At 36.9% G+C, this 19,312-nt stretch overlaps 1 protein-coding gene across 7 annotated transcripts in view; it reads left to right on the top strand.

Moving 5' to 3' along the window:
• Positions 1 to 11,997, top strand: part of NRG3 (neuregulin 3) — a 1,118,981-nt gene extending 1,106,984 nt beyond the window's left edge. For 2 of the 7 annotated variants that reach the window (XM_031652669.1, XM_031652671.1), the window contains exons 8-10: positions 2,543 to 2,716; positions 8,366 to 8,437; positions 8,681 to 11,997. In XM_031652669.1, coding sequence (XP_031508529.1) covers positions 2,543 to 2,716; positions 8,366 to 8,437; positions 8,681 to 9,188 — 754 coding nt within the window. In that variant the 3' untranslated portion in view covers positions 9,189 to 11,997. The remainder of the gene's footprint in view (positions 1 to 2,542; positions 2,717 to 8,365; positions 8,438 to 8,680) is intronic. The other 5 variants (XM_031652672.1, XM_031652674.1, XM_031652673.1 and 2 more) reach the window with 3 other exon arrangements.
• Positions 11,998 to 19,312: the final 7,315 nt, after the last annotated feature.

The raw sequence follows: 19,312 nt of genomic DNA on the forward strand, positions 1-19,312 counted from the left end.
GAAGACCCTTTGAATTGCCAGGTGCGGCAGGGGAGCTAGAGGAACTCATCGTGCGGAGCACCTACTGTGTACCAGGCTCCATGCTCCATGCTTTGCATACTTCCTCTCTTTAAACCTCCACGTCCCATAGCAAACCTAGGAAAATTCTTAAGTAGAACGCTGATATCTTCCTTTTGCCACTCCCTTTTCACACTGGCAACAATTTCTACCTTTTCTGTTTTCTGCCTTGCCCTGTACACCAAGATGGCTGCAGGCTCCCTTGTCCTCTGGTTTCTGTGGGTTCAGTGTGAGGCACAGGCATGAGATAGACGGCAGGGAGGAGAGTGAGGTCATGGCCCTTGTGTCCCCTTCCTCCCTGCTTGGTTGCCTTCAGTATGTCCCTTTTCTGGGGCCATGGAGCCTGCAATGCGGCCCCCTCCTTACAACTCACTTTCTCTCTCCATTCTGGGAACTGTTCCCTCTCCTTGTCCCTTAAGTCAGAGGGATAATAATAGCTTCTCATAGTAGTCCTGAGGCACGGCAGCCTCCTTTATTGCTTTTTTTCCCCTCAAACACTGATCACACTTTTGTATATAGCAAAATCTCTAGCAATGAACCAAGTTAAACTGCCATCTATGTCTGTCCGGGACTCTGACTGCTACAAGTACCTCCGTCAGCATCATGCTTCCAGCAACTAGTTACCTGCAGACCCAAGACTTATACTCAGTTGCAGCTAATTAACTCTAGCATCTCATCCTTCACACCCTGCAGATGCCATCATTGCCATTGGATGATAGATGAAAGTAGGAAGGCAAGGAAGCAAATTAGCTGCTAGAGAGCTTCTCCAACTTATGGGCTTAGTGAGCTAACTAGACATCCCCTGTTAGGCATTTAGGGACATACCACACCAGAAGTATCATGATAAAGAATGAAGGTATAGGGGCTAGGAACAGTGGCTCACACCTGTAATCCCAGCACTTTGGGAGGCCTAGGAGGTGGATCACCTGAGGTCAGGAGTTTGAGACCAGCCTGGCCAACATGGTGAAACCTCGTCTCTACTAAAAATACAAAAATTAGCCTGCCATGGTGGGGGGCACCTGTAGTCCCAGCTACTTGGGAGGCTGGGGCAGGAGAATCATGGGAACCCAGGAGGTGGAGGTTGCAGTGAGCCCAGTTCGTGCCACTGTACTTCAGCCTGGGTGACTCTGCTTCAAAAAAAAAAAAAAAAAAAAAAAAAAAAAGAATAAAGGTATAATAAGGGATGTTACCAGATATGATCTTCTGCTTGCACAAATTTAGGAAGTTAATGTTGGCTTGAGGAATATAGAGATTGATCAGTCACCTTGCCACAACCAAGAAAGTGGCTATTAACACTCAAATATCAGATTTTCAAACTCTGACCTTAAATAATATTTGCAAAGTCCTGTTTTGTATTAACTAAGTAGAATTAATAGTAATATTGATGGAAGAAAAGTGACAAAACCCCAAATAATATAGTGATATGGGTAAAATGTCTCTGAGAGACTGGTTTCTTTAGAACCTTCATAAATTTATTAAAATTTCGAGAATGTTTTCATATTTCTTTCTATGGTTGTATTGATATTTACAGAGTTAAATGAGAATGCAGCACAAAATTCTCAGTTTCTTTATTATTTGAGCACCGCAGAACCAGTGTGACCACATAAACTAGCATCTCGTGGAATGTCTACACGTGAACAAAGTTCTCCTCACCAGTCTACAGTAGGGTTAATTAAGTGGGGTGGAGATGGGAATGGATAAGGAACAGGTAATAAGTCTCATCAGCAATGGATTTTTATAGAGTCTAGGTCTTTTCTGTACATAATCTATGTAAGAATTCTCACTTTGTTAAGGCCTGTGGTGTAAGCCACTTAAATGTTGTGCTCATTGATGGCATCTACAAACATATAGTTATTTAGGCATTTGGATGTATGAGTCAAATAAACTATATAATCAGATGTTTATTAAAAGCAAACTCCGAAGAAAAATAATTTAGTTTGTCAAGATTGATTAAAATCTGAGGTAGTGAACAGGGGATTTAAACATATGTTAATGAGAAAATGCCAATTAAAATTTGTTAATTCTATCACTAATAAGTGAATATTTTCCCCCATAAATCCCTTCTGGGCTTACTGTGTTTAGTTTTCATCAGTGTCTCATAAGAAGGCTATTTTTATTTCTATCAGAGAGACACCAACGATGCCTTGGATAATCAGGATGGATGGGAATGAGGAGCTTGAGAATTCCTTAAGTTCGCCTCTTACCCTGGCTGGAAAGTGGCAATGATTTTCATCAGTCACGCTCTAACCTAGAAAGCCAGAAATCCAGGAACTTCCCTTTTTCTCAGTGTCTCCAAAGGTAAAATGGATTGGGCTATTCCTGATCCCATTCTACCACATATACTATATTCATGGATGGCCCCTGGCCTAGAACTTTGAGGACTTGGGGTGCCGATTCAGTGTTTGCAAAGTTTGGACAGCCACCTGTGAGGTTATTGCTATGATGTCTTTTGTTTGTTTGTTTGTCTGTTTTCATTCCACCTCAGCAGGAGTTTATCCTCTTGCTGCAGCCCAGGGCAAAGGAGTGGCATGCTCCATAGGAATGCCTTCAGAAGGACACCCCCGTCACCCCGAAGTAGGCTAGGCGGAATTGTGGGACCAGCATATCAGCAACTCGAAGAATCAAGGATCCCAGACCAGGATACGATACCTTGCCAAGGGTAGGTCTCAAAACAGCAGTGGAATTTAGGGAAGGTGTCTTTAATGCCATAGCTTTAAATTAAGTTTTAAGTTCCTTGGGGTTTTATTCATTGGTTTATTCATTAACTAGCTATATATGCTTACTGCCATCTTTGTTCTACAAAATGTGAACCAACTTTAAAGTATAGGTGTGATGGAAATAGGTATCGGGAAAACATTACATTAGAAAGAAATATAATTAGGAAGAAAGTAAGTGTAGATATCTAGGCAATATGTTATTAGATCATTTGCTAATACAACTGGAAATTTCTCTTTGATTTAAAAAATCAAAGGAGGATTACAGTGTTCCTTCATCTGCAGATTAGAAAAAGGACTTAATTCCTGATAAGTATTGTGAACAATACACTAAACAATAACTCATGGCATATATACAGTATCTGCTTCCCTTGAGCTTGAATGTAGAATCTGGGTCAATCTTGAGAGTGTAAAGTCAAAGTACAACTTACTAAACTCATATCTGCAAGTTATTCATGGTACAGGGGTAGAAGGATGGGCTTTGGACACCATCGCTGCTGCTCTTTACAGTGCAAAAGATGTCCCTTCCTCTGGTGGACACAGATCCATAGAGGCCTCAAAGCATGGTGAGCTGAGTACAGGATGAATGTTAGCCATTATTCACGTAGTTGGCATAAACTACCCAACTTAGCATGCGATCCTCACTTAAACTGACTGGACTTCAAATCCCATCTCTGCTCCTTACTACTAGTGTGACTTTGAGAATATTTTATGATGTGGTCTTAGATGCTCTTATCTATAAATTGAGAAAAATAGACCAGACACTGTGGCTACACCCATAGTCCCAGCACTTTGAGAGGCTGAGACATGAAGATCACTTGAGCTCGGAGTTTGAGACCAGCCTGGGCAACATGGCAAACACCATCTTTACCAAAACTACAAAAATTAGCTGGGCATGGTAGTGTGTATCTGTGGTCCCAGCTGCTTGGGAGGCTGAGGTGGGAGGATCCCTTGAGCCTCAGAGATGGAGCCTATAGTGAGTGCAGATGGTGCTACTGGACTCCAACCTAGGTGACAGAGAGACCCTATCTCAAAAAAGAAAAGAAAAATACAAATAATTGAGCAAAATAATGTCAACCCCCTGAAGATTGTTGGGCAGGTTTAAAACAACCATGTGTGTAAAGAGTTTGTAGTAGACACATAGTAAGCAGAGAAATGGTACTGGTATTTATTGTTACAGTAATTGTTATAATTTTTTCAATAATTTCAAGAGCAATGCAATCAGAGTTTACTCTAGAAATTTCAGAAATCAGTTCCCTCACTCAAGCCAGGTTCTTGTGGCTCTGTTTTTATCTCTCTGAATGAGCCAGGCCTGGTTTCTATGCTGCTTTGACCTCGATGATTTTTCTAGACTGTCTCTATCAGGCTAAAGACCAAAACAGTGGGTAGGTCTAGCATAGAATCTCATGTTTCTCTTTTCATATGGGAATGGGATATATCGAGCAGTGTCCTGTCTAACAAAGTTCAGCAACAGATTTCTTTAGGAAAACTAGAAGATAGGAAATAAATGGCTGGTGGCTAGGTTTATAATTTTGAAGCAATTCCAAATGGACTGTAAAAGGCATTTGGTACAGATTTAGGGTGACAGTTGCAAAGCAAACATAACAGCCAAGGGGTTCAAAATGTATAATGCGAGTCAAGAAGCAGTTTGCATTTCTCTTGGTCTTATCTGTGGAAAAGCAGGCTTGCATTTAACCCATAATTATAATTGATCATGTTTCATAGTGCCTTTTCTATATAATTGACTAATGATGCCTCTTGCTAATGAATATGACTATATACATATACATAAAATCCCTGGGATGAATGTTACAAGAACAAATGAGGGAAAACCAACTTGAGAGATTTTGTGAGTGGACAAAAAACCCAGCCCATGCTGCTTTTTTTTTTTTTTCTACTGGGCACTGTTATGACCTTCATTCCATATGTTCGAGGAGTAAGGGTGCTTGGAGCCTACGCCAGGCTCAAGCTTGAACCATGCACATATCATCAGGGGCTCAGAGATCACATTACATGTTCAGGCAATGCTTTGTTTTTTTAACTTCCTAGGAGACTCACACTTATTTTCTGCATGGTGGTGGTTTTGTTTTGGTTCAGTCACGATTGGGTTGGAATATTCTCTCCAGCTGCCTGGTCACAGGTATTTTCCCATGTGTGATATCTACCAGATGTTGATAAATGGTGACTCTAAGTGTAAGTCACTGTATGCCCAGCACAATGAATCTCAGGGAATAATCTCATTCTCAGTTCTTATAAACAGCTATTTTCCACTCCCAGGGGGCTGACTGTCTCTCTGGACTGGAAATGGGATTGGTAATAGAATTTCACAGCTAAAGGCCCTCTTTAAATTTGGCCCCAGCCTGGAGGAGGGGGAAATGAATTTGCAAGAGCCATCAGCTATCTGCTGCTTGTTTACCAAGCAAGTGGGCACTGTCTATGACAGTTAGGCTCCCAATGTATTTGGCTTCTTTCCTTGGCAAGAACTTCAGCCCAGCTTGAACCTAACGTCTATCTTATTGTGGCCTGGGGAAGGAGTGAGGTGAAGAGGAGATTCTTGAGGAAACTTTGTCATGACTGGAGCCCTGGTCAATGACAGCCATGGTAATGGCTCAGAGAGTTTTAATTGTATCATGTCAGGAAAATCAAGCTAATGTATTCATATGCCAGACAAAAAGAGATGGAATCACAAAAGTTGGATTCACATCTTAGAAGTAGATAAAATTCAAAATATACTAAATACCTACCACACCTAGCTAGCAACTTTATATACTTCCTTCAGTTATTCTTTAGAAATATGGATAAGCACACTAAGGATATCAGCATTTAAATGGCTAGCCCAATGTGACATACACAGTCCCATGTAAAAGAGCTGAGATTGAATACTGGCTTTTCTGACTAAATAAACCACTAAATCAACAAGGAATGTGAAGAAAACCACATTTATGGCTGATGATTTGTAAATGGAGTATGTAATTTTATGACTTCAGAGGAAAGTGTGGATTCCTTCAAAATAGTCTGTTCATTCATTGTCATGTGCCCTAGGAACTGAAAGGGTTTGGAGTCTCCTAGAGAAACACAAATTCCTTAGCATGACTCATGAATGACTGGGAACCAAACCAAGTGACTAATATTTGGAATCTTTCTTCTTTAAAAGAATGCTTCGACTCACATAGTTACAGACAAGATGCATTTGTAATTTCTTTGTTGAGGATGAGAGGAAGACTGGCCCAAAACGAAATGACAAGCTCATGGACAGAACCTGTGGAAGCATCATTGGCCCTCAAGGGATACAGAACTTTGAATCCTCTGACTCAGAAATTACATCTAGAAATGTAGCTCTCACTTGAACTTCTGCTGGAATACCAGTGCTGGGACACTCATAGCATCTCTGGGGGGACGTGAGGCTTGCCACTGTGTCTCTAGTAGAACAGGGCAGAGACATTATTTCAATTAGTCCTCAGAAAAATTCCCCTTCCCTCTGAGCAATCAAGTTAGTGTTACTACCTGATTGTTTTAATTGATGGCAAAATTAAAGTGAGGCTGCCATTTGCCTGAGATTCCAGAGCATATAGTAATTTTAGAACTTGAAATCATGTCTAATTGAAAACAAAATCACAGTTAGGAAAGTTCTCATTGTTTACAACTCATCTTCATGTCATGGTAACATTTTAAATTTCGGTTGTTGCCAGGCATGTGTTCAAAGCCTGACTTGGAAAGTGACACATAATAGTCCACTGCAATTCCTCTTTCTCATCTAAATCCTTTAGTCAGACCTCTGGCAAATGAGAAGAATGCTCAAAGTTTGGCGTGAATTGCCTTTGATTATGTCTTAGTCATGTCACCTAGTTGACTTGTTGAATTTACAATTTAAAAACATTCTCTAAGATACTTGCACCTTTATCCAACTGTTTAGATCCAAGTGTAAGAATTTTTACCTATCACCATCGCGTATCAACTTACCAGATTCTACCTGCTGGTATACCCTGATGATATTTATGTGAAATGCTATCCTGGCTACATTTCTTGTCCCTGTTTCACTGTTGAACCTGACAGGCAGACTTTCTATATTTTCATACATACAAATCATGCTAACAGGATGGTGCTGAGAGCAAAACAAAAGCCTGAATTTTGTTTCCTTACTTCTTGTTGAAAGTGATTTATTGATTTGAACTTTTAGGCTCATATTTTCAGTTATATAACACTAATGAGAATGGACTAATATTCCCCAAGAATTTCCAAATATGTAGCTGTGCAGTTTGTATGAATAAAGATTACATATCCCCAAAAAGGTATTCTGGTTCACCTTAGGATATATTCATTCATTAGCAACCTCTAACATTGACAGTAATAATTAGAATAGGACAACTTGGGTTTAAATTCTGTGTGTGACTCTTACTAAAGATATAATTTTGAGAAAATCATCTTAGTCTATTTTACTCATCCACTAAATATAATAATAAATAAACTACAAGGTTTTTAAAAAATAAAACAAGTTAATTGGAGGTGAAAGTGATTTTTACAAGCACTGTACAGATATTAGCTGTTGTTATTAAGTTTGAAAACAGACATTAAGTAGGATATAAAGGGGGAGTTTACCTTGAAGACTTCTTTATGTATTCATGTGTTCACATGGTTAAAGTGTATTGATTATCAATTCCGTATTAGGCACAGTAAGAGAGGATGGGACTACAGAGGCCTAAATCTCTTCCCTGTCTGTGTTCACTGTCTGGTGGAAAGACCTCTAATTTGCTCCCAATCATGTCCTTACAATAAAGATTTGTATTTAGTATGCAACACACTGCATTGCAATTATTATCTACATGTATAAACATGATTTTCATTTACATAACAATGGAAGTCAAGGAAATGAGATTTATTGTATGGAAGGTTGATATGTTTAAATTGTGTCAAAATTTGAATGTTTAACATTTAAATTAGGGACAAACAACTAAGAAATAGAATAAAACACTACTGTTCAAGTTCCAAAACCCCATTTCTACAAATCTGCTATGTACCTGTCCCATTTTCTGTCCCCGAACAGCACAGAGGAGAAAGATTTACTAGCCCTGAACAGGCAAGAAGGGAAGTTAGAAGATTCTGCTGTATTCAAATGACTTGCAATGGCATATTGGCGTTCTTGACAAGTCCTTGCCATGGACCAAAGAACTACCTTACTTGGTTTCTTGGTTACTTGGTTGTAAGGAAAGATGCTAGATGCATAGAAGCCCTATGAAACCCACTTCATATTCAGCCCCAGGCAGGTAGAGGAATCGTTATCCTCCCATTCCCATCTGCTGGCTCGGCAATCTGGCAGTGAGGTGGTTCCTTTAGAGCATAGTGCCAGTGGAAATTGGATTTGGATCCCCTGAAATCGGTGTGAAGCAGAAAAACTCATGATTGTAGTACCTGGATGCTTAATATTGGGCTTCTTGATTGGCTTCAACTAGGGTGGCCACAACAAGTCTACTGGACTAACCCAGGGCTGAGAGGGTGGTCGAGTTGATGGAGTGGACTAATGCCATTATGGGTGTCCTGTTTGTCACAATGGAAAGGCCACACTTACCTGCTCAATCCCCATTTACTTTGTATTCTAGGATAGAGGTCAGGAAGACTATATCCCACCTGCCTATACAGCTGTGGTGTGTTGAAAGACCCCTGGACTTAAAGTAAGAAGATCTGGGTTTGAGTCTCAGTCTGTCACTTATTTTCTGTGTGACCTTGGGCAAGTCACTTCACCTATCTGAGCTTCAGTTTACTTCTCTGTTTAACTGGGAATCTATTATCCGTCTCATGGGGTTGCTGTGAGAATTCAGTGAGATGGTGCATGTGAAAAGTGCTTTGTGGATTGAGTATTGCTCTAACAAAGCCCAGCAGAAGGCAGAAGGAGTAACACTGTGTTTCTTTTTCAGGTATTCATCCAATGGTTTAAAAACTCAACGAAATACATCAATAAATATGCAACTGCCTTCACGAGAGACAAACCCCTATTTTAATAGCTTGGAGCAAAAGGACCTGGTGGGCTATTCATCCACAAGGGCCAGTTCTGTGCCCATCATCCCTTCAGTGGGTTTAGAGGAAACCTGCCTGCAAATGCCAGGGATTTCTGAAGTCAAAAGCATCAAATGGTGCAAAAACTCCTATTCAGCTGACGTTGTCAATGTGAGTATTCCAGTCAGCGATTGTCTTATAGCAGAACAACAGGAAGTGAAAATATTGCTAGAAACTGTCCAGGAGCAGATCCGAATTCTGACTGATGCCAGACGGTCAGAAGACTACGAACTGGCCAGCGTAGAAACCGAGGACAGTGCAAGCGAAAACACAGCCTTTCTCCCCCTGAGTCCCACGGCCAAATCAGAACGAGAGGCACAATTTGTCTTAAGAAATGAAATACAAAGAGACTCTGCATTGACCAAGTGACTGGAGATGTAGGAATCTGTGCATTCTATGCTTTGCTCAACAGGAAAGAGAGGAAATCAAATACAAATTATTTATATGCATTAATTTAAGAGCATCTACTTAGAAGAAACCAAATAGTCTATCGCCCTCATATCATAGTGTTTTTTAACAAAATATTTTTTTAAGGGAAAGAAATGTTTCAGGAGGGATAAAGCTTACCATTAAAGCTTTGGGGTAGAATTCTGAATCCAATTTCAGTTAGTCCCAACACTGTCCTCTTTGGCTCTTAGAAGATGTGGGCAATTCAGACCCTTGGCCCCACAAGTGCCAGTGTCTCATTAAAACACACTGGTTTCAAAAAGAGGAGAGCTGCATCCTGCAGGTGGATGCGCCAGTGAGCAGGTGGCCCTTGCCATTTGGCTTGCCAGTCCCAAGCCCTAAATTTCTATTCACCCAATAGCCTCATCACAGGTTATGTCATGTCGAGAAATGTAGTGTTTTCTATTTGATTTTTGGAGAATGCCACAAAAGACTCTGCAATGGGAAGGAGGACAGGAGATAGAAGGAGAAACCGGGGGCAATCTTAACTACTCTTGTGTGCCACCTTCCTCTGAGATTTGAGTGCACAGATCTCAGCTGGAGGTATGAAATTATTACAGAAAAAGAGACAAACAAGTCACTATGTCGTGTCACTAAAATCATGCTAATAGAAATGTTTTTCCTTGAGATTGTTTAGAGGCTCTGGAGGAGCGTTTATCAGTTTTTGTGTGCCTGTGTGCACATGTGTGTGCGAGCGTGTGTGTGTGTGGACTTGCTCACGCGGACACATATGCTGTAAGCACATGTGTTCATTGTGCGTATGTGTGTGCATGTGTGCGCGTATTACGCTTGCTAAAATTTGTTCTGAAACATCAGGGAATCTAATATTCAGAAAAAGTATTTCCCTCTTAGATCTGTTCACTTAAAATTTTTCCATTAAGTATAAAGTTCAGTTAGTTCTTAAATCAAGGTCACTTGCATGGTGGGGTCGTATAAAACTCTTGACACTGTCTAGACCATTTTCTGATGTGAATACTTTTGAGAGGATCAACTATTGGCTCATTAATGATATCAGTATCATAAGGTGAGTTAATTGAGGGTGTGTGTTTATTTTGAATCATGCCTACTTAAATTATTAACACAAGACAATTAACAAATTGACAGTTACCATTTGCTTTCTCATCATCCTCATTGCTATTTATTTTATAGCAAGTCTACTACGTGTGGACCAAGGCTTTGGCTTCTGTGGTTAGTATGGGAAGACTAAATTGTTGAAATAAAAAAACCCAGACTATTCAGTTCACAAGAAGCCCCCCAAGAGAACAGTAAATTGTGTTGTATGTTCATTTGGAATAAAGCAATATTTTTACCACTGCTAAGGTGAACTGAAACCTCTCCTGAAGATTTGTCTGTTTATTTACCCTCACTTTCATGGGACATATGAGGAAATTAGTGTTCACATACCCAGTCTTTTTCCAATTATTGGTGGTGTTGAGTTGTTATGTTTACACTGTTTTAAATAAAAAGGCACCGTATTTGAAAGCATAAAAGATTTCTTTTACTGCAGTTTGGGAAAACCTTGGTTAAAATCTCTTGGTGGAAGACACATTCCATGGAAAAGGAATATAACTATTTCTGAGTCAAGCAGTAAATATATACAGTTCTTATTTCAGGTTAAGTTGTTTCTGTTGAAAATACATTGCAAATTGCTCTTTGGGAACATCCGTTATTAGTAGACATATTGTCATCCAGAAAAAAGAAAGAGCACTATGTATTTATCAGAACTACTTAATAGAAATTCAAAGTCTCAGATGTTGAAACACTGGTAAAAATGCACTTTACATTTAACAAAAGGTTGTGTGATATTTATTATTTGTTCTGTTATAGTTCCATTGTTTTGAATATGGAGGTGATATTGGTAGAATTTCAAAAGATTATTATAAATTTGTAATGTCTAGATCATCTAAGTTCTCATTTAAAAATACATCTATGGGAACATTTTAGAAAATGGTCTTAAAAACTAACAGGTCTATAAAAACCCAATAAGTTGGGCATCCAATATGTCATCGTGTTGAAATTTATCACAATTATCAAACAACTGGAAGGCCTCAAAACTTTGTTGAAGTCAACCTTGTTCTTGTTTTGTTTGTTTTGCTTTTGTTTCTAACTAAAATGTTGTACTTGCTTATCTGGAAGATTGGTTCTGAATTTACCATTAAGAAGTTATATGCTGTGCGACTCACCGCAGTTATTCTAACATATTGTTTATACTGAAAACATTAAGATTGTCAATGAAACTTATGTCTTGGTCCAACCCCTTTTTTAAAAATATGAAAAACTGTATTATGTGACTATAACCCCACCCCCATGTATTCTAAAAAAGCATTAATAATCTGGCAAATCTACTGGAAGTCTGATATAAAGTTCAGAGATACAATTACTCCCTTAATTAGTAGTCAAGATAAAATCCTCCATAAATAATCTGTATTAATGGTTACTTTTTAGTGGTCATTTGTCTCCTTTAGGAATATGAGGCTTTCCTGTGAAAAGTATCCAAGCTCAAAGTTTACATCCTTGGGCGCCAGCTGACAAGTGCTGATGGCATCAGTACTTTCAAAGTGAATCTAACATGGAAAACACTTGGAGCCATCAGTACTTGATCCTTCAAGCTCATGTGCTTATTTCAACAAAATACATTTGATTTTGCTTCATTTTCCTTGTCTTTATTATGTGAATATATATTTGGAAATTTGTAATTAAATACACTACATATTCATTATTTGCTGGAGAATGGATGGTACCTGTTATTTTTTTACTTTGACTCATTTTCTGATATCCCTTTTTTTTTTGTAAAGCATATGTTATTCTCATTTGCCTGTGACTACTGTGGGATGCAATTCAAAATATGTGAGTAATCTTATAATGATGAGAAATAGTAGAAATGACTGGAAAATTAGCATCAAAAATTTTTTTCCTAAATTTCCTATGTATATTAAATGCTCTGTGTTTTACACTCTAGCCCAATATCTGCCTTGCTATGGGTTAAAAACTAAATATTTGTAAATTTATCACACCTCCAATGATTAACATTTCTAAGTAGCAATAGCAAGGTAATAGCAAGGTAGTCTGGAGGAGGAAGAGTGTTGTATATAGGACTTCACAAGTTAACCTGTATTGATCAGAGTAACAAATCAGACCTACCAATAAAGAGAACAGAAGAGCCAAGCGGACTTCAAGAGAATGCCCATTGGCTTCTGGATTGAATGACAGCTATAATTTGAGTGGGGCCTCAGGTGCCCATGGCTAAGGCTATCAGTAACCAGATCTCTACCAGAATATGTCTGATGGATGCTGCAGTCATGCACACCTATCATGCAGTATGGTGCTATAGGGAGCACTGACTTCCTAAGTCTGTGTGTTGGGGCACAGGGAATAGTGGTCCGTTTGATTCCAGCCCCACAAACCAGAAAATACTGCACTGAAACAAGTGCTATGAAGCATTTCTCAAATAAGTATATAACCAACCTAGGAACACAGTAGGAGGGGTGGGATTTTTATTTGATCTTTTGGTACCTGGGAGACATTTTATATATAAAGAATACTTTTTTATTATTATTCAAATGTATAGATTCGGTGTTTTCAATGGATAGCATGTCTATACTGTGTTTGTACTTTTGTCTTCAGAAATTCAATCCTCATCTAGGCAAAACCAGCACAAGGTTTCAAGGCTGTTCTCAGTTTTAAATGCATCCCAATATGCCCTGGGAAATGAAGGCTTTAAATAAGCTTTATCTCATCCTAGTTTATTATTTCTTTCCCTTTTAAAGAAATAGTGAGGGTAAAAGGCGAAATTCACTCCTTTAGAACCACAACATTCTCTTATAATCTGTTTCCTACTGTAACCACACATACATGCGCGCACACACACACATAAATGTATATTAAATTCGTGAGTCGAATACCTTAGTAGTTTTACTTTTGTTTAATTTGACGAACATCAAAGTGATTGCCTCATGGAATGCCAATGAAATCAAAGCATTTAAAGACAAGCCAACTTGGCAACATTTTGATCATACAGGCATTTTTCAGTTCCTTCTCTTTCTTAGGCAAGCAGAAATAATCTTGGGTTAGAAAATTCACAAGATTCTAGAATAACATCTCTGCTAGATTATCTCTTAGAAATGAACATCAAAAATGAGTGTAAATGATTGTTGTCCTTGTAGTGTATAATGTTCTCAAATATATTTTTTTATAAATTTAAGCATAACTTCTCCCAGAGGTGCCTAAATAGGTGCCTTTGCTTCTGGTACCCACTAAACTTCAATAAAGACAGCGTGTGTGTTGGGGGAAAGGGGATGCTGAGGGATAATGCTGCATACTCCAGTGAAGATAATAGCAGGGGTAACCAGATGTAATCTTGATAAAATAGAGAACAGGTTTCTAGTACTTTCATAATTTTTTGTCATGGATACCTGTATTGATTGCACGTGTACTGTTGACTATGAAAGAATTAATCGTGTGATAGCAATCTCTTATTGTTGGAAATGAATTAGAAAATATTTTCTATTGAAAGTTGTCTTTGTGAAAACTTATACCTTATCTATACATAAGACTGGTTTCATGACCTCATCTGTCAAATAAGGTGGATGACCATTTATCTCTGATTTCCCCTCCAAATTGATGGCTTGTTATCCAGTCCTTCTAACCCAGACTTTATCTGGTCACTTGTCATCTTTGCACTTGAACACAACTCTTTAAAAAATTAATGGCTGTAAGTCTGTCTCACTAAGGCTCAAAAATAGTTAGAACCTGTATATCTATCAATGGATAATATTTACATTTATAATATCACATTGAATTTCTATGGAGAAAAATACAGGATTGTTTTTGTGGTTGTTGTTAATGTAAATTTACCTCAGACAGGTAATAAAAAAAAGGGATGGACAAGAAAATATCCAATTCTAAAGCTTGAAAACAAAGGCCAAAATTTGCCCCAGATTTTTTTTTTTAAGAAAATGTGATGAATTATCAAAAACAGAACAAAGGGCTCCCTAGAGAAGGCATGAGACCTTGAAGATATCCTTCTCTTACAGAGGCAGTGGACACACCCTCATTAGATATTCACAAATACAAGATACTTATTAATATTCTCAATTATTTGCATATCAAACTTAATATAAACTCTCCTACCAATAGTGAATAAATTATCAGGAAATACTTTCACATCATGGTTTAAAATAATCCTTGGGAGCAGGATAGACAAAAGCAATGCAGGGTTTACTTGCATATTTAATTTTGATTGTAATTGCTGTGTGTGACAAATTAATATTCATGTGCTTTTTCAACAGCATCCTGACTAGCACTAATTATTCCATATATAATGTGTCTTGGTCAAGAACCCAAAGTCTGAATTCCTTAGTCTTCAATAAAACAATATGAAATGTTAAAATACTTGACTCAAAGACAGTAAATTTGAGTTAATTTTTTTTTAATTATAAGAAGTCAGTGTAGTAGTTTACCAAATTGATTTAGAAAAAATGCAGTTTTTACTTGTTTTTGATGTATTTAGAGGTCTGATAACCCTTCATACAACTTTGTTATACACCACACTGATGCTTTCCTTTCTGAAATAAATTTAAATTTAAGGGCTCTGCAAATCACACACACACAGGGCACACAGCACACATGGTGTGTTGAAACTCGATGACATAGATGACCTTGAATTCAGATATTTTTCATAGAAAGTTTATGCATGCAGCAGGAAAGTATAGCGGTTACTGTTTAAGGTTTATTCTTCACAGCCTGCTTTTGATTCTTGTCTTTATCAATAAAAGTCTGGAGAATAGATAACACATTTATTGAAACTGATACAAATAGAACATGACAACTCACCTTATACATTACTACACACTTGCTGGTGGCCACTGTGTATATTTTAAAGATAGCTAGAGAGAAATGCCGTGTCTCTCTCTCTTTCTCTCTTTTTTTTTTTTTTTTTTTGAGACTGAGTCTCCTTCTGTCGCCCAAGTTGGAGTGCAGTGGCGCCATCTCGGCTCACTGCAAGCTCTGCCGTGCAGGTTCACCCCATTCTCCTGCCTCAGCCTCCCGAGTAGCTGGGATGCTGTCGCTCTCTTTTACTTTTTTTTTTTAATCGTACAATTGTACACACTAAATCCAAATGAGTTCCCTAGTTCTTAATCATTAACAGACTTTATTAATCCATTTGGCCAGGTTTTAAATAAAGAATGTAAATCACACACAGAATACATGAAAAATGATAACCAGAATATTTTCAATTGTCATTTTAAAAACAATTTCTGGGAAACAGTATCTCATGCCTCTGATAACAAATTTGTTTAAAACAGTGTACACGTAGCTGTGTTTTCTTCGAAGAACCATTTCAAAATGGTATCTCCTGCACTGAGAGGATATGAAGGCTATGGAAAATATATTGGATGTATGGCCCTCAACAACTTTGTAGAGTTTACTTCTACTATGGCTGCATTTTGTTTTTGGGGAGATATATCATACTGCTTATTAAAAATTAGATGTGAATGTAAACATCGATTTGCATCTTGACTTTGTCAAGTAAGCTTTTATCTGTGGAGGGACTCCTTGGCCACCATTTCCCAATTTTATCTTCTCAGTAGTCTTTGCCGAAGCTGGACGCTCAGCTTAGGTTGTGTTCTTACTGCATTCACCTCTTATGTCATTTCCTCTTTATTAAACAGGGAACTTTCGGCTAAAATAAGAAGCTAATGTGATTTTGTACAGAAAGATAGCTTTGTTCTTTTGAGTTGTGTTAGTAGAGGGATAAATTAGGAACATTTCAAATGTAGATGATAATAAGGTTCGTGACTTTAGCCACTATCTTCTCATATACAGACATAACCCTAGGGCCCCTTAATTTTCCTTATGTTGTTAACAGACTTTTTAACCTTCTTAGAATTGTTTCTTACAGCAATATTTTCCATTTTATAAGAGAAAGACAAAATCATCCGTTTGCGTAAAAGAAAAAAAAAAAAGAAACACATAATCATTATTTAAACAATGAATAAAAAATAAACGAATAACAATGTGTGTAAGGGCTTCAAATTAAAATTATTAAAAATTAAATATAGTCTAAGGCTGAAAATATTGTAAGGAAATATGAGGCAAATGTTTTGCACAATAAAGTCTGTTTTTTAAAAATATCTCCTCCCTGTTACTACACTCTTCTTTCTATATTGATGTTTTATTTTTTAAGGAATTGTCTACTGGGCATTAAGTATGCCTGTTGAGCTCTAACATTTAAATATACTAAATGTCCACTTTTTCATACCTTCAAATTTAACACAATATTTATGAAAATCTGAGTTTAAGTTGGAAAATAAAAAAACAAATCTGTAAAAAGAAATCATTAACTTTAATCCTGTCCTTATTTTCTCACTGACAACTTTCACTGAAGGCTCCTATCTTTTAAGCTAAACATAGGAGAAGGTCTGAATCAAATATAAGGGCAGATTTAAATATATTTTGAAAATTAAAATGTGTAGCACAGACACAAGGAGTTGCAATTTTTCTTGGGTCCAAATGACCTGATAGCTGAAAAGCATGCAACAAAGTTTGAGAAATGGGGCATCCCTTTGTCATTAAAAAAAAAAAGAAGAAAAAAAAAGCTTATCTAGCAGATTTCAGCTTAAAAAAAAATGAAATGAATAAGCACTACTGTGAGCCCTTTCTCGAGGCAAAAAGAAGAGACAGGAACCTGACTGTATAAACATTTCTATAATATATAAAGTGAATCAATGATTTTCTTTTCACGCTTTTAAAATCTTATTTAAAAATTGTCACTGAAAGTGTGAAAAAAGTCAACCATTAATTCACCATGCTAAAATCATAGTAACTTGTATCTTTGTATATTTTTTCTCATTTTCCACATATGGGCATACTTTTACAAAATTACTTTCCTACTGTGTTGTATTATAATTTAACAAATTATATGTCATATTGTCCAATGGCAATACATTGTCTTTATAAACATTTTATTAAGACTGCATAAATTCCAGTTTGCTTTTATATTATGACTTATGTAGACATTCTATTATTATTTGACACAAATTCACCCAATTTATGTACTACCATAACTAACCCCACAATTAATATTACAACTCACATTACTTTTTTTTCTGGAAAGAAACTGCAGATCTATAAACATATTTCATAAGATCTGTAAAGACCTGAAATTGTAATTCTTGTATATAGGTTAGTGAATGCATTTTCTTCTTTTTTGTGAAGTGGAAAGGTCTATAACTAAAAATTACAAAAAGTTTTAAAAAAATAGGTGAATCTCAATGGTTAAGAGTATTTTCTTTAAGTAATTTCCTAGTCATACTTTGCAAGAAGTGGTACAGCTGGGTCAAAAAGTATGACCATTTTTGAAATTCGTTTTAGATACTACTCAATTGTTTTCTGGAAGTGGCTAATATATACCGTTTTAACATTCATTGAGCCTTTTGTTTGTTTTGCATTTACTTTGCTTAACAGTATAACATATTGTGGTTAAAATGTAATTGATTTGGAATAGTCAGAAATGCATTACTTTAATAAAGCTGAATTTTATTTTTTAATTAAAAATATTACATGTTTACATATAAAATATATGAGAAGAAACGTTTTAGAATGACCAAACTATAATCACCATTAATATTTGAGCACATTCCCTTTCAATATTTTTTATTGAATATATACTTACTGTATGTCTCTTACAAAATTGCAGTCATCTAGTATTTAAAATATTTTATCCCACTTTATTAACTTTACATACAGTCCATGATAATTTTCTTCACTGGTAAAATATCTTTATACATACGCTTAATGGCTATGCAAGTCATTATATGCATACATTATATGCATAAGCACATTCATATTTCAAAGTGTTCTCTTAACATTGATCCTATAATATATTATTAAACTGATTTTAAACCTTTACTACCTTTGACTTATGTCAGTATTTAATAATCTATGTACACACATATGCATTAATCTTTTCTGGACATAAACACAGATAGACAAAGGTATTTGGTTCTCCCACAGTATTAATTTTGTTTTTAAGCATCTTCCTTGATGGATTTAGATCACCAATTTTACAGTATTTTGCTAAGATAGACAGACAGCTGTATTTTGAAAAAATCCCTAGAGAAGCCACTGCACCGCTGACTAAATTTATACCTCCTAATTCAGACTGTAAGAAGAAGGAAGAGGAGAGGAGAAGAAGAGGGGAAGAAGAAGGTTTTTTAAATGCCATCTATCTTGGAATAAGGAAGAAGTGACATTATTATACAGGAAAACCATTTGAAAGCACTGTGAATATGCATGGCACTAGATGTTTTACATACATTAACTTAGTCATCATAACTCTATAAAGTATGCATTCACTTTATCCCCATTTAAAGATAAGAAAACTGAAGTACAGAGGCTTTAAAAGACATGCCTAAGCTTATACAGATAAAAAAAATTGTAAGGGACTGCATTTCCACCCAGAATCCCTGTAGCCTTCCTTTATATTTTCTCTCATTATTATTATTTTTCTTGTAAATTTCTGATAGTGATCCTTTAAATGTTCAAGACAGGTTAGAATCCTCAGGGTTAAGCGAGGATGATTCTGACCCTAGTTCAACAATTCCATAGATTGGCTAGAATGAGAGCAGACCACACAAATAATAGATGGAACTGGATGCACCCAATTATGTGACTTACTGGAAGTTCTGACATACAAAACAGAGCAATCAGAAATTTAGCAACATTGCTATTTCTTGTCCCAAATGTGACAGGCAGCAGTGCCAGAAAGAAAGCCAGAAGAGCCATATCCATGGCAGTCACTATACCCATTGCTCCCATCATGGGAAGAATAAATATAAAATGGCAGTGCTCACGTCACCTGCTTCAGCCCTCTAAGAACCAATACCATGAGTGGTTCCACTTCCCTGCTCATTCACTTCAAGGTGCCAAGTCACTGAAATACTGTTATAAATTTATACTAGTCATCCCTCAAACCTATGATCAGAAAAAAAGGAATTTGTGTGCAAGAATGTGGTCAATAGAAGAAATAAGGAAAATTCACTTGA

The sequence above is a fragment of the Papio anubis genome, chromosome 11 (assembly GCF_008728515.1).
Source record: "Papio anubis isolate 15944 chromosome 11, Panubis1.0, whole genome shotgun sequence".
Classification (NCBI taxonomy): Eukaryota; Metazoa; Chordata; class Mammalia; order Primates; family Cercopithecidae; genus Papio; species Papio anubis.